Source organism: Sapajus apella, unplaced genomic scaffold, assembly GCF_009761245.1.
Source record: "Sapajus apella isolate SASKATOON/1434 unplaced genomic scaffold, GSC_monkey_1.0 scaffold83, whole genome shotgun sequence".
NCBI lineage: Eukaryota > Metazoa > Chordata > Mammalia > Primates > Cebidae > Sapajus > Sapajus apella.
In genome coordinates this window covers 1,102,411-1,117,429 of record NW_022437023.1, presented here as the reverse complement: position 1 = coordinate 1,117,429, position 15,019 = coordinate 1,102,411, and the positions used below count along the sequence as shown (strand labels likewise).

At 59.1% G+C, this 15,019-nt stretch overlaps 1 protein-coding gene across 3 annotated transcripts in view; it reads right to left on the bottom strand.

Moving 5' to 3' along the window:
* Positions 1-748: 748 nt before the first annotated feature.
* ITPR3 (inositol 1,4,5-trisphosphate receptor type 3) overlaps positions 749-15,019 on the bottom strand; it is a 75,761-nt gene continuing 61,490 nt past the window's right edge. The window contains exons 35-59 of one of the 3 annotated variants that reach the window (XM_032253423.1): positions 14,610-14,730; positions 13,858-14,048; positions 13,091-13,239; positions 12,805-12,913; positions 12,591-12,681; positions 12,336-12,505; positions 11,751-11,925; positions 11,458-11,615; positions 11,046-11,246; positions 10,788-10,898; positions 10,181-10,276; positions 9,962-10,063; positions 9,715-9,801; positions 9,089-9,199; positions 8,825-9,017; positions 8,480-8,605; positions 7,876-8,048; positions 7,099-7,263; positions 6,209-6,401; positions 5,603-5,707; positions 5,396-5,523; positions 4,434-4,599; positions 3,574-3,734; positions 2,204-2,365; positions 749-1,593 (exon numbers count right to left, since the gene is read on the bottom strand). In XM_032253423.1, the coding sequence (XP_032109314.1) occupies positions 1,525-1,593; positions 2,204-2,365; positions 3,574-3,734; positions 4,434-4,599; positions 5,396-5,523; positions 5,603-5,707; positions 6,209-6,401; positions 7,099-7,263; positions 7,876-8,048; positions 8,480-8,605; positions 8,825-9,017; positions 9,089-9,199; positions 9,715-9,801; positions 9,962-10,063; positions 10,181-10,276; positions 10,788-10,898; positions 11,046-11,246; positions 11,458-11,615; positions 11,751-11,925; positions 12,336-12,505; positions 12,591-12,681; positions 12,805-12,913; positions 13,091-13,239; positions 13,858-14,048; positions 14,610-14,730 (3,513 nt within the window). In that variant the 3' untranslated portion in view covers positions 749-1,524. Of the gene's footprint in view, positions 1,594-2,203; positions 2,366-3,573; positions 3,735-4,433; positions 4,600-5,395; positions 5,524-5,602; positions 5,708-6,208; positions 6,402-7,098; positions 7,264-7,875; positions 8,049-8,479; positions 8,606-8,824; positions 9,018-9,088; positions 9,200-9,714; positions 9,802-9,961; positions 10,064-10,180; positions 10,277-10,787; positions 10,899-11,045; positions 11,247-11,457; positions 11,643-11,750; positions 11,926-12,335; positions 12,506-12,590; positions 12,682-12,804; positions 12,914-13,090; positions 13,240-13,857; positions 14,049-14,609; positions 14,731-15,019 lie in introns of all 3 variants that reach the window. The other 2 variants (XM_032253422.1, XM_032253421.1) reach the window with 2 other exon arrangements.

Sequence of the window (15,019 nt, the reverse complement as noted above, 5' to 3'; positions counted from 1 at the left end):
TCCTGGCAAGATTCTCAGGCTCCCTTTTGTTGTAGGAGCTCCTGGGAGGAAGCCAGAAATAGCAGTAAATACCGAAAAGGGCATCCTGTCGCAAATAGCAGCAGGGAAGTGTGAGGCTGAGAGAGGCAAAAAGCCTGCTTGGCCGTCATCCCCACGGACTGAGAGAAGGACAGACCTCAGGCCTGTCCCTGACCTTGCAAAAACCCACATTGCCCAGTTGGCCTAAGGGACGGGGAAGCTATAGACAGGCCTTGGCCAGGCGGGGCCTTAGCTGCAGTTGGCTTCAGCAGTGTGGGCAGGTTCTGTAGGTGACCACAAGTCAGAGGCCCTGCTGTCTGGGGACGCACACAGGGTCACCTTATTATTCCATGGAACCTTGGCTCTTACTGATAGACACATTCACTTTCCTACTTGAGCATCCGTCAGGAACCGTGCTGGGAGAGGGACAGGCCTGGGGCCCACAGCACCCCTGGTGGGTACAAAGTGGAAGTGGGTTCTTAATCTCGTCTGTATCTAGACTCAGGATATTCTGAAATGCATAAAATAAAATCGACCAGGACTGCAGTAGACACCAGTTTTGCCAAAATACAGTTCTGCCCAGGACCCCTGAGGATGTCACTCAGTGCGTCTCCTGAGAGCCTGAGGAGAGGCCAGGCCAGCAGGGAGAGACTCTTGTTCCTGTCTTCTGCCAGTGTGCCCTTTAATCCCCACAGTTCCTGGAGGAGTACAGGAAACACGGCCCTTTTTCACTCAATTTCTGTTAATTTATTTAAGGCAATTAACATACTAGTTCTTAGGCCAAAGGATTTGTAAAACATTACACCAAAAGGAGAAAAACAAGCGGTCATGAAACAGCCGCGCAAACGAAGCCCAGCCCTTGTTGCCTGGGTGCACAGCTCTTCCCCAGGAAGCCCGGGAAGAGGCAGGTACCAGGAGCAAGGCTGTCCATCACTGAGTCATCAGACCACCTGGAGCCAGGCCAGGGAGCGGCACGGACACAACAGTGAGGTCTGCACTGTCTACAGCAGATCTGAGGCACGGAGGGAGCTGTACAGCCATGGGCAGGGCTGAGCACAGCACCCTTGGAATAAGTTAAATAACAAAGCCCTAAAATTACTAGTAACAGTATTATTGCCACCTCCCCCAGAGGTAGGCAGCAGCCAAAATGTAGTGCTTGGAGATAAAGAGGTGACCCCACTCTTAACCACCCACAAGGAGGACTACAAAGAGTTGTCAGTGATTGCTTTAAGGGACAAAGGTCTCTAGGATTTATCTTCTGCTAAGGTAAACTGAGTCCCAGTGAACTTTCAAGTCTTTTTTAAGGGCTCTAGGCAGGACTGTCAGCCCTGAGGCTCCCCCTCCACACTGGTCAAAGCCTGGGTTGGTGTCGGGGTGTCTGGCAGAGTGGAAGCAGAGGCTGGCTGGGCCACTCCGCCCGAGGGAGGGGTAGTACTTCCCAGTGGCAGTCCCCAGTGATGAGCATCCCCTGTTGGGGCCTCCAGCGGCTCTCCTCAGCGGGTCTCCTCAGCGGCTCATGCAGTTCTGGACATCCACAAAGCCTAGGCGTTGCCTGCGTTTCCGCTGCTCCGTCATCTAGGGTTAAGCAGATCCAACAGGCCCGGTCAGGCCACCTGGCACCTTCTCTCCGTGGGTGCTATGGAAGGACTTGGCGCCTGTCTTCCCCCATGGGCCCAGCTGCTATTCAGCACTGGCGGTGGGCCAGGGCCCCTCGGGGTGCTTCGAGGATGTCAGTGTCAGCACCAAACCCTTGTTCTCAATTAGCGTGTCACAAACTCCGGATTTGATGCAGCTGGGAAACCACCCCACTAACACATCTCATGCTGCCTCATCTTCATGCAGGCACTGCCAGATGCAGAGGAGGACATGTGGGCAAGAAGGCCTTAAACTCCCCATCTCCAGTGACAGGGATCCCCTCAGAGGCCCTGCCTGGCAGCTGCAAGAGGAGGGGGATGAGAGACAGAAGGCCCCACTACCCTGTGCTAAGTTTCCACCTGGCCTTGTCTTTAGGGGCCCAAGGCAGGGGTTGTCAACCCCACTCTGATTTGCCTGGAGGGGAGAGTGGGTTTGGAACCTTCCTTCTCATCCAGGCCTAGGGCCAGAGGCCTGTGGGGAGAGGGTGGGGCGGGAAGGATGGAGGCAGGCAGGGGCTGCCCAGGGATAGAGCCCGGGATGGGGTGCACACCTGCTCCTTGAGCTCGTTCAGCTGGGCAGTGAGGTGGGACACCAGCTTCATGGTGGAGTTGAGCTTGTCCTGAAGAATCCGAATCTCATTCTGCTCCCCTTCACCCTCATTGCTCACAAGGGACATGGCCCGCATCCGGGGGAACCAGTCCAGGTTCTTGTTCTGAAAAACATCACCAGTGGGGTGAGCAGGCATGTGCCTGGCCTAGATAGGCCTCATTTAGAAAAACAGTAATGTGGGGGGAGGCTTCTACCACACCCTTGACAAAATTACTTGTCAGGGATGTGTCATGGGAAAATCTGAATTGACCTGGTCCTCCCTGGGACCAGAGTGAGCTGGCAGTCAACCCTCTGCCACCAAGACATGCTGACTTCTGTTAGGCAGCGTCGGCAGCTGAGTTTGAATCCTTCGCTGGTATCAGCACCATCTGTTTACTCTCATAACATTCCATGAGAGGTGGAGGAAGGCCTCTGCACCCAGACCCTGAATCTCCTTCCTTCCTCCCGCCCGCCCGCCTGCCTGCCTGAAAAGCACCCCCCACGCCCCAGGAAGATGCGAGTCAGACAGATGGCAAATTGAGGGATCGGGAGGCTCCACTGAGGAGGGCTGGCATCTGACACATGTCTGGGAGGCAAAGCCACGTTTCCCAGGACAGAGGAGTGGGGAGGGAGGGGGCACCAAGCAATTCTCAAGCTTCCTTGTAAGCTGTGAATTCTTACACCAGCAAATAAATCTGTACACAAAGATCGGCTTGAAATACAGACAGACAACATAGAATTCCTCCTTTATGATTCACTGCCTTCATTCTCTTCATTATTATAGAAATTGGGCAGATGACATTTGATTTAAGTGATAAAGTTTTTCCAGGCTCCCTTTCAGCCCAGGACCATCTAATCCAGACTTTAGGAGGCAGCCTGCCTTCTCACCGAGCTAGAAAACACTCCCTGAGGGTGACCCACAGATACTGGCCACAGGCAGGGTCTCCCCTACCCCACCCCTCCTCAGCGTCACTGCACCACCGGCCCAGGGACACCACGCGCATTCTTCAGGGCTGATGGGTTTGCTGTGGGATTTTTCCTGACACCCAGAGGTGCGAGGAGGCCCCTCCACAGCAGCCGGTGGCTGGCAGGGCTCCCGTGCAGCCCAGAGCTGCTTCCAGCTGCTGCTCCTCGCCCTGCTGACCTTTCCACAAGTGTCTGCAGCTGTCCGAGCCCCTCCCCCTGGCCTCCCAGGGCAGGCGCACAGATGTGGCCACTCCTCTCCAGAGCCCAGGGCTCTCAGAAGCTGAATCCCAAGGCCTGTGGTGCACAGTGATGCTGACTCTAGAATGGCTGGTTTGGGCCCACAGGCCCCGCAGCCCCTGCTTGCACCTTGATCATCTGGGCCACGTAGCTCTCGGGGCCTGTGTAGTCCGTCTTGTTCTTCACGCGGACCAGCACGATGAAGTACAGGTAGTTCCACATGTTGTGCTCCAGCTTGATGTGTTCCTCAAATGACACCGTCTTGTTATCAAACTTGTCCCTCTCCAGACCTGAGGGTGCAGAGGGCGGGAATGAAACCATCAGCATTCAAGAGCCACTGCGGGCCACCTGCTGGAGGGGACCCGGCTTCCGGGGAGTGGAAGCATTTGTTCTCGGAATGAGTGCTTCTGACAGCTCGCTCTGGGCTATTTGGGTCACTGCTATTTAAAGCAGCAGCCACTTAGCGGTGGAGATCCTGCCCGCCGCAGCTGCAGCCCTCCCGCAGCGGCAACCAAGGACTCTAGGAGTAAACAGCAGAATTCCCCGAACTCGGGGGAAGCAGGAATGGCTGGATGAGCGAGGTCCTACAGGTCATACAGGTGATGCCCGCCTGAGCCCGAGGTGGCTTGTTCTTCTTCAAGCCTCCTCGGGCTCAGGCAGGTGTCACCTGTATGAGGGGACTAGCACTTCATTTCAGGGGTGGGGGAAAAAGCACTGGACTGAGACCAGAAGCTCCAGACACTAACTGGGCTTGTGTCCACCCCAAGAAACCCCAAGGGTTTACAGGGATGGCCCTGTCTCACTCCCTTCTGTGACTCCAAGTTCAGCAGGGTCATGTTCTCCCAAGTTCTGGGATGAGCAAATGCATGGAATCATTGACCCCAGGGCAGGGTTCCCCAGGGCAGGAAGGGCTAAACCTCCACCGCCACTGGCGTCAGATGATGTCCCAGCCCCACCGCAGCCTCTGCAGAGCGGGAAGCAACCCTCACCACAGATGAAGCATGTCGTCTTGAGAATCTCCTCCTTCTTCTGCTTCTCACTGCGCAGGTCAGCGAAGGTGTCAATGATTACCCCAAAGATGAGGTTCAGCACGATGATAATGACGATGAAGAAGAACAGGAGGTCATAGACCACTCGGGCTGGGAACAGAGACTCCTGCGGAGGCAAGGCAGGGAGGCTGGGCCAGGTGGTCCCCGCATTCACCCAGGCAAGACGGGACTCAGGTGAGGGCCAGGGCTGTGATATTGGGGATCCAGACCCCAGCAGAAGGAAATGAGGGCCTCTGGCTCGTGGGCCATGCCGATGGGAGAGTGGACCCAACCTGGCTCCACAGAGTAAGAATTGCAAGCAGAAGCCCCAAGTTTGGGTTAGGAAAGTGTGGACTCAGGACACACTGGGGTAAACTTTTACAGGAGTCTAGTGCAGGGAGGCAGGGCTATGAGTCTAGGCGTGTCTCTGCCCCAAACTTCGGTTAGGGAAAGAGCCAGCTCTGAATACCTCTGTCCCACACTCACGACGCCTGGCCTCACACATTCTAGAAACCCTTTCTGGCCAGGGAGGCAGCTTCTCACTCTCAAGCAACGGGAAGGACTGATGTTCCGCAACGTGGCTGCCCAAGCCAAATCATGAGGCCTCCTGATGAAGCCTACTCAGCTCTGCCTTCTGCCTGCCTGCTGTGGGCTACAAAAGCCAGGGGTCGCCGTCCCTAGCCCTGGGGCAAAGTTTGGTTGCCAAGGTCTTTCCTTATGGAATAGGAGGGTGAGGGGCAGCTAAGCAGTAACGTTATGGAATTGGCCAGGTATGGAAAGCAGGAAAAAAAGGATGCAAATTTGGGGGAGGGAGAGTTCAACCCTGAATATCTGATGTAAGGCCAAAGACAGGACTCTCCACAGTTGCTGATCTGGACAGTGGCTTGGGCCCCATGGGTTTGGGAGTAGGCAGGAGTGCTCACGTCTTTCGAGGGCTTGCGGAGAATGTCGCCCACGCCACCACCGTTGCGTAGCCCATGGTTCATGACGGTAACGATGCACATCAGCAGAGTGTCACAGGCCCGCTCTGTGCTGTCCAGCTCCCCGTCCTCTGCAAGCAGGGTGTGCTGAAACCTGAGCTGCCTGCTCCCCCTACCCCACCCAGACCTCTGCAGACACACTGCCCTCACCTTCCAGGACCTCGGGCACCGAGACCCCCGAGACACAGTCCATCTTGTCCTCGCTGCAAGTGCCCACAAATGCAGCAGCTCCATGTGGCATCCCCAAGGGGCTGGCTGCAAGGGGCATGGAGGAGGTCACCAGGAGGTCCAGTGCCTGGCATTACCACCCCCTGGCTCTGGCCCCAGCGTCACATTCTCCAGGAAACCTTCCCTGATGCTGCCAGCCCTGCACTGTCTGGCCACAGTGAAGGGTCTTCACACCTCTGCCCCCACTGGGTTGCACACTAAGGGCTGGGAGGGGTCTCTGTACCCCTAGGCCTGGCACATGGGCAGCTTCTGCAACTACTGGGTTTAACATGAATGACAGTGCCTGAAAGAGGCTCCAGCTTTCAAGCAAGGGGCTCCTTAGGGGCCAGAGACCCAAGACTCCTTCCCGCTCAGTGTGTTCCAGGAAAGAGTGAGACAGACTGGTGTGAGCTAGACTTCCCCAGAAGCCAAGAGGAGAAAGACGGGGGCCTGGTGGGGTAAGGGCTGCAGGTCATGGTCCTGAGGCCAGGCACCGGTGAGACCCAACCTCATTCCCCACAACCTGCCCAGGAGGGAAGCCTCCAAGACCTCTGGAGTGGTTGTTGGGCAGCCGGTCGACCTCAAGGATGAAGTCATCCTTGAGGAAGAGGAAGCCGACAATAGAGAAGAGGTAGACCAGGATGAGGGCCAGCAGGGCTGTCAGCAGGATGGAGCGGCCATTGCGGGTCACGCTTTTGATGACGTTGAACAGCGTCTCCTCGCGGTAGATGAGGTCAAAGAGCTGCAGCATGGGGATGAGACAGGAATGGTGCATTCAGGGGCTGAGCTGGCCAGTCTTGCTGGGGATGCCATTGGTACCCCGAAGGCTGCCTGGGCTCCGGACAGTTTCCCAAGGCTCCTCCAGGGAGGTCTGCTTAGTTGGGAGTAACCAAGCTGGGTGGGCCTGTCAGGGGAGCTTCCCGAGGAACCTGGAATTCTAGAAAGGGAGTGGGCCAGGGGAAGGCACAAGGGGTGAAACCTGTGGCTGAAGACCAGCCGGCCCTGACAATGCACTTGCTGCGTGCCAGGCAACAGCCTGAGTGTGCTTCACGCATTCGTTCGTCTTATGCTCGCAATTATTCTAGAAGGCAGGGGCTGCTGTTAACCCCATTTCACAGGTGAGGAAACTTGCCCAGTTTCCCAGTTACACAGCTAGTGATAGTGCAGCTGAGATGCAAAGCCCTGGTCCAGCCTCAGAGTCCAGGCTTAAACCACCACTGTACAGGAGAGAGGGGTCAGATAGCCACCAGGAGTGGCCATCAGGGCCTGCAGGGCCAGGCTTGGGTAGGACAGAGGAAGACTCTGGAATTCCACTGCTCCCAGCCGAGCAGCAAAAGGACTGGACAGAGAAACTGGCCCCGGAGAACTGCCAGCAGCTCATGGGAAGCCCCAACCATCCCATGCCCCCCTCCAGCCCCAGCCCACCCAGCAGGCCTTACCAGGATGCTGTAGAACAGCTCGTGAGCAAAGAGGCCCAGGACGCTAGTCAGGATGTAGCCCACGTGGTAGAGGAATTCCACGTCCATGACCATGGCCTTATAGCCCCGGATGAAGGTGCCACGGTTGCCCACGAAGCTCACCACAAACACGATCTTGTTGGTCAGCTGGGGGCGAGTACAGGGCACGAGGTTAAGGGTCAAGGCCCTACCACCCACTCTAAGTCTGCCCACGTGCCCCACAATGCCCATCTCAGAGCCTGGGAGGCACGGCATTCATGAAATTGCTTCCAGAAATGCATCTGGGCTCCTGGGACTCAGAATACAGAAGCAGCCCCTTGGGTCCTCAATTCCAGGAAGACAAAGGAGGATGGGGACAGAGAAGACCACTGACTGCATCTGTCAAGGAAAGGTACTCCTTGCTCAAGGCATTTTATTTCCATCTGTCAGCATCTGTCATAATACACGAATCTTCATATCTGCTGCCTAGCAGTGCCTCTGGGCAGTGCACAGCCAGCACTGTGCACGGCCACCCTGACCCTGTTGCTCCAAAAGGACTCTTGAATTTCTGTCTCTGAGTGCCGGCTGCCCTCAGGTGTTGAGGGAGAGGGAAAAGGCACAGAACAGTCCCTGCCATTGGTCTATAAGCAACTTGGGAGCCCAACAGAGAGGAGGGGATGGGGCAGAGGAGTGGCTCCTAGAGGCAGCAGACCAGCTTGCAGTCTGAATGCACAGTGAGCATGGGCTGGTCTGGGAATGGGGGCTCCCTCTGGCACTCACGTTGAGAGCACCCAGAATGTTGAGCGTGGGCCCGATGCCCAGATAGTAGATGGAGCGCAGGATGAGTGCCACGATGAGGGGGCGGATGCTGTAGCTCTTGGTGAACAGGGCAGCAATGGAGAAGCAGATGAGGATCCAGAACAGCAGTGAGATGAGAGGGGAATCCAGCACGCCTGGGGGCCAGGGACAGGGTGAGCAGGGCTCCCTCAAGCCCACCACGGCCCCAGCGCAGGTCCAACAGGTGCCGAAAAGTTAAGCTCTGGTGCCTGCTTTTAGCCTCCTCTCTTACACCTGCCTCTCAGGCCTAAGCGGGAGGCCCTGTCAGGCTGCGGCTACCAAGTCTGGTTTCTGGCTGACACATCTCTGCATGTACACGTGCATGCATGTGCCATCTCCCATGAGGTCAAAGACCCTGACCATCCCCTTGGACCACACCTGTGTCTCTCCATGATGGGGTGAGATCCCACAGGATGGTGCAGGGGGTGCTTCTGCACACTGTGCATCTGGTCCCCTCTCAGGTTAGCTGGACCCAAGGCTCTGCCCCAACCCAGAGAGGAGGCTTGGCGGGGCCCGGGGAATCTGCCGGCCAGCCCTGTGTCCTCACCTGTGGATGCACCCTCCACATAAGGGTAGAAGAAGGCAATGATGATGTTGATAAACACAGCCAGGTTGAAGGAGATGCTGCCCCACAGGGTCATGCGGCGGGAGAACCAGTAGATCAGCGGCATGCCTGGGGAGGAGGGCAGTGGAGAGCTGCTGGAGGGCCCCGGTGAGCGTCCCCAGCTGCATGCGGGACCCACTCAGGAGGAAGCCACGCGTGGAAGAGCCCTTCCTTGGGGTGAGGTGGGGATGGAAGCAGGGTACCAACAGGCAGGCGAGGGAGGCTGTTATGACAGGGCGTCAGTGGGCAGCTCCAGACCGCCCTGCCCTCCCGCCCACAGGTCCTCACTGCGGAGTTTGCGCTGCCACTCCATCTCGTTGTGCAGAAAGGAGGACTGGTCGAAGAAGTCGCTCACTTTGCTGCCCTGCTCGTCCTGCTCGGTAGTGGTGAAGAGCCGGTGCTTGGTCTCTTCCGTCAGGAACTGGCAGATGCCAGGCACTGGGAACACGATCTGCTCCATGCTGCGGTCCTGCCGCACAATCTGAGCACACACCGCACATGGTCAGGCCCGGCCCAGGCCCACGTGCCCGCCCCTGCCGCCCACAGGCTCACCTCGATCTGGGACGTGTGGTTCTCGTAGTAGGCCAGGGGGTCTTCCTCCTCCTCCTGTGCTGGCACCGAGGACTTGAGCATCTGTGACAGCTGCTTGTTGTTGAGGCTGAGCTGGAGGTGGGGAGGGCGTGAAGTTGAGGCCCCAGCCTCCACTTCCAGGCCTGTCACTCAGCCCCTGCCCTCCCAGCCCTTGGCCCAGCTCTGAACTATACGTCGGTGAGTGTCCCCGCTAAGCCAGACCAGGCCAAGCCCAGCCCAGCTAGGACTGAACCTGGAGAATCTGGTGTCAAAGGGAGGGGAGCTGGAGAGCCATGACCAGAGAATCTCAGAGGACAGCCGGCCCCCCTCCTAGTCCTGCCCAAGTGCAGCCCAGTTCCTGCTTGAAGCTTGCAGACCTGCCCCAGACCTACCTGGGCCTCACTTCCATTTCTCAGTCTGGGTTTCACCCCTGGCTGCCAGTCCTGATCAGCCCCCTGGGCCCCACTCCCAAATTCTAGCCAGGCTCAAATCCTAGGTCCTCACTCTGTTCCAGGCCACGCCCTCAGATCGCGGCTCCTCCCCAGGCCCCAGGCCCCGCCCCCAGGCCTAAGCCCCACCCCCACCCCAGTCTCTTGGGAGGCACCCACCATGGAAGAGATACCCTCGGCCTCCTCCTCTTGAATGCGCTTCACGGGCTTCAGCAGGTGCTGCAGCTGTTTATTGTGCCTGGAGAGCTGAGGGAGAAGGCAGCACACTCACCAGGGCATGGTGGCTGGGGGCCATGGCATCTGGTGGAGATGATGGCAATGGGGGGTGATGGCAGTGGTGGGGGGCATGGCAGGAGATGGTGGCTGGGGGGAGCATGGCCATCAGGCACCCAGGGGGCCACGGTACCTGCAGCGCCAGGATGTAGATGTTGTGGCCCACTTCACGTGGGCTCACCTCCGAATTCTCACGCTCTTCCTCCTGCAGGTAGGCCTTCTTGATGACGTCCACCTGGAGGGGCAGGGCCTGTTCCAGTGCTCTCTTCCTGGGGCAATAGGGCCAGCCGGGCCCTCATCCCCATCCCAACACACTCCACCTGGTTCCACCCTCCCGACTGCCCAGCCTCACCAGCTCCTGGGGCCGCAGGCTGATGAGGATGCGCTCAGCGTTTTCACTGTCATGCCGGCTCTCCATCAGAGCCAGGAGCAGCTTGGAGGCATTGTCCTGGGTGGAGAGTCGGAGGGAGTCAGGCCACAGTCTCAGGGTCCCCACCATGCCCCCAACAACTTCTCCCCCATTCCTCTCCGTAACAACCTCTCCCACCCCTAAAAAGGTCAGGCACCATGACCTTTCCATCCTCCCTCACTGAGGCCTGCTGAGAAGCATCCTGCACAGCCAGCCTACCACAGGCTTGCCTTCACCCCAGCTGTGGCAAACAGCCACCCAGACAGCAAACACACACACAGCAAGTCCTCAGATACCGGCATCCAGAGTGAGTGCATGTTCCAGCGTGCCTGCTCACACGTGCACTCATGCACATAAACATGCGCATATTACACACACACAGCCTGCGCACATCACCACACACGTGCATCTAGATACCCCATCACACACAGTGCTACCACACACACACACACACACACACCAATCTGCACACTCGGCACACAAGTCACACATACGTGCATGCACGTCACATGCACACCCGCACACTCCCATGCCTGCCACCGGGCCCCACCTTGAGTTGCAGCACCAGATCCATGCGGTACTTGCACAGTGGGCTGATGTCATTGAGGATCAGTGCGGTGATGATGTCTATGCCGTTGGACTCGTGTGTCACGATGCAGGTCTGGCAGGAGGCAGTGGGGGACACGGGGCCCAGGCTCTCTCAGAATTGTGGCAGCACCAGAGACCTCTCCCTGCCCCAGCCGGCTCCATCCACCCGCATGTCCACACTGCCACCCTGGCCACCACTTGAGTGACCAGGATAGCTCACCTGGTTCTCATGGCAGGGGCCCTGGCAGTACTCAGTGAGGGTCTCCAAGGTCTGGATGACGAGGCCCACATTGTCCTCATTGATGTAGAGCCCCAGCAGCCCCAGGCCGCCCGTGGTGCTGCCGCACATGATGTCCAGGAACTGCAGCGTCTCGCACACCAAGTTGTAGTTGGTTTTGTTGTTCTGACAGCGCAGGAAGTTCTGCGGGACACAGAAGTGTTGGGCACCACATGGCTACGGCACGGAGGGGGAGGCTGGCCTGGGGAACTGCAGGGGTGGGGGAACCACCAGCCACAAAGCAGCGGTGCTCAGGCCAGGGCATACATGCCACAGAGGGACACCAGCCACAGTACATGGTCTGCATGGCGGCTGGCCGGCGGGGAAAGGGGCAGGTGTGTGGCAGGGCACTCACCTGCAGGTCCCGGTTGTGGTTCTCGCACAGCAGCTGCAGAAAGCGCAGGATGGGCTGCATGATGAGCACGGCCATGCCCATCTCATTGCTCTGCACACGCTCGCTCACCTCGTGCCCCCGGCGCAGGCTGGGGCCCAGCGAGTAGCGGGATGAGGAAGCTGGCATGGAGAAGGAGGCCACGCGGCCTGTAGGCGAGACCTGGTGAGGCTGGAGCAGCCCACTCCCGGGGCCCCGCCCTGCACATCTTACCCTGGGAGCCCCATCAAGCCGTGCCCCTGCCCCAGACCCCTGACCTTTGGTGGTGGGGTCGGCTGGCTCGCGGTCCTCATGCGGCTGGCCGCCCAGGTCATTCATGTTGACCGCCACCGTGGACTTGGTCTCCTGCTGGGCCCGCTTCATGCGGTCGTGCAGCACCTTGAAGAAGCGCTCTGACTTCTTGTCACTCATCATGAGGTTGTGGAAGGATTTCTGCAGGTGGACAGTGGCCAGGGAGCAGCCTCAGCACTGGGCCCTGCTCCTGCCCATGACTGCCCATGACCGTGGCAGTCATGCCACGCTGCTGGAGCCTGGCTGCAGGCCTGGGTGCTGCTGGCTAGCACCCATGGCCACCCATGGCAGCTCCATGCCCCGTATCTGCTCCTGCGTGGCGTGGTCCCTTCCCCACCCCCACACACCCCACTGTCCCAGCTGGGCCTGAGCCCATCTCCTTACCATCCTGCCCCCTCGTGCCCACCCTTCTCACCTCTCAGCCTCTGCTCAGGCCTCCTCCCCTCCTCTTTCACACCCTCCTCAGCCTTCAGTGCCTAAATCAAGGCGCATTTCCTCCAAAAAGGGAGGGAGGCAAAGGAGGGCATGTTCAGGCCCCAGGCCCCCCACACCTGGATCTCCGTGTTGCCGCCGTCCAGCAGGCGGATGGCCAGGCCGATGCTCTCCTGGAAGATCTTCTCGTTCTTGGTGCTGGTGATGAGGTCACACACCAGCTTGGTGGCTCCCTCCTTGTCCAGCCGGCACTGGGTGGCCGCAATTGCTGACCAGTCTTGGTCCAGGCCTGGAGGGGGGACTCAGCTGAGGGAGAGATGGTGGGACAGGAAAGTGGAAGGGAGGGCTTGAGGGCAGGGGAAGGCGATACTGACCAGTGCCCATGGGGTCGGGAAGGTCCCCCCTCGAGCTGGACTTCCGGTTCTGGAGGTAGTTTTGCAGCAGCATCTTGCGCAGCTGGTTGCCCTGGGGGAGGACAGGAGTGAGGCCCCATTGTGGGTACAGCACGCCATTGACCACTGGCTTGACCCTGAGCCCCTGGGCACTCCTGACTGGCCCACGCAGCACTTGCACCACCAGGGCACTCACCCGGTCCCCGTACTTGGTCTTCTTGAGCAGCATCTGCTGCAGGGTCCGCAGCACCTTGATGCACAGCTTCTCCTCTGACTGCATCAGGTCCTTGGTGTGCTGGATCAGCCTGGGCGGGCCGAGGAGGTGGCTCAGGGCAGCCCCACGCTGCCTCCCTCCTGCCACTTCCCCGCCCCATCCCAGGCAGGAACACCCCAGGCCCTCTGACCCTGTGAGCCTGTCTAGTCCCGACCAGGCCCTTCCCTGCCTCCGGCCTGCTGCCCCCACGCCCCCGCGTCTCGCTCACTTGGACAGGAAGCCCCCACTCTCGCAGCGCTGGTAGGCCTCACTGCCCTCCAGGAAGAGCAGCTCAGGCCAGTGCAGGACGTCCACCAGCACGGACAGCTCAGCCTGTACCAGGGGCTTCAGCCGCTCCTCCAGGGCTGTGATGATGTCCTGGGGTGGGCAGGGCAGGGTCATTGCCAGGCCCAAGAGATGACCTGGGTGTGACTGCCATTCCCCTGACCCAAACACCAAACAGCCCCACAGATTGCCCTGCCTCTGTTTGAGGGGCCCACAACCACAGAGACACCCTGAACACAGCGTGATGTCTGCCTGCTCAGAGCCCTGGCTGGGAGCCACAAGGCCTGGCTTCTCTCCCAGCTCTGTGTGACCCTGGGCAAACCCCTTACCCTCTCTGAGCCTCAGTCTCCTGCCGCATGGGGAAAATAACCCACCACACCTCTCTACAGGCCAATGAGAGCACACAGAAATGTGCTGCACAGACAGGAGGGTGCTGCAGGAGTGAGGGGTGGTCCCGAGCTCCTCATGAGCTCCAACCCTCTAGCAGGCCCCTGGGTTCTCCAGGCTTCCTCTGGAATGAGACTCACTGGTCCCCTGCTGCAGGGCCAGCCCTTAGCAGCCCGAGTGGGGAGAAGCCAGCCAGCTCCTTCCTGGAAATGTGGGCAAGACAGGAAGAAACACTCCCCCGAGAACCCTGCCCCTCCAAAGTCGGGGGGCTGCTGAGTCAACCAAGCAGCTCCCATGGCAGATGCCAGGCAGCCCCACACCCACCTGCAGCTTCTCGATGATGTTCTTATAGTCCCACTGGTTGGCGGTGGGGGTGACGCGGGGGAAGGCCCTCGTGGTTGCTTTGTAGCTGGAGGTGTTCCGCTGGATGGCAGCTGCACAGCTGGCTCCACTGCTGAGCATCGAGCTGATGTGGGCATCCAGGTCCATGGGCAGCGAGATGGCCCGGCCCTTGGCTGGGTGGGAAGGGAGGGGGTGCTGGAGGACTGGTGCAGGGGCAGTTCGACCAGCCAGAGGCCAGGCTCAGGGCTGCCACACCAGGAGAAAAAGTGAACTAGACTGAGGGTCTGGGGACAGAGACCCCCACCCTGGCCTATGCTTGGGGGACTGAGAGGCCTTCTGCCCCTTGTTGGGTAAAAGGAGAGATTCTGCCTCTTTGATTCCCCCCTGCTCTACCCTGACTTCCCCTTCCTCTGTCACCTGCCCTCTCCTCTCCCCCAACTGTCCCTAGCAATCCACAGGCCTCCCTCCTGCCTGAGCCCATCTGCAAGCTCTAGCTAGAGTTTGCAGCTGGAGAGTCAGCCAGCATCCTTCTCTGGGGAACGGACCCAGAGGAGAAAACAGCTTCTCTCAGTTGCCAGGATGCCAGGCAGACACCAAGAAGGACTTACTGAGAGCCACCTGGGAGCAGGAGATGGGCGAGCTTAGGGATAAAGTGTTTGTTAGGAGGGCAGGCATCCCGTGACGAGCGGAGGGGAGGAGTGGGTCGGAGCTGGCCAGCACCCCGGCACACTCACCCACCATGGCGAGGGTCCGGATGCAGGCCTCCACAGAGCCCTTGTGCTGCTGCTGTAGCCACGGACACTCGAGGAGCCGTGTGGTGGACTGTAGCAGCTGCACCACGATCGTCTGGTGCGTCTGCAAGAAGCCACAGAGCCCGCTGCTGCAGCCAGCCCCCCACCCTGGGCAGCCCCAGGTCCAGGAATCAGGGCCCAGTTAGAATGGGCATGGGTGGAGAGAAGAAGCCTCCACTAGCCACCGTGTGCCTTTGTGCCAGTTGGAAAAAGGCACTCACATTCCCTTCAGCAGTGCACAACTGTACACAGCAGCCCTGTCAGTAACTCCCCAAAGCCACGGGCTCACAGCCACGGCGTTGACCCTCCTACAAAATGTTTAAATGAATTAATGTTGTAAAAAGGTGATGAAT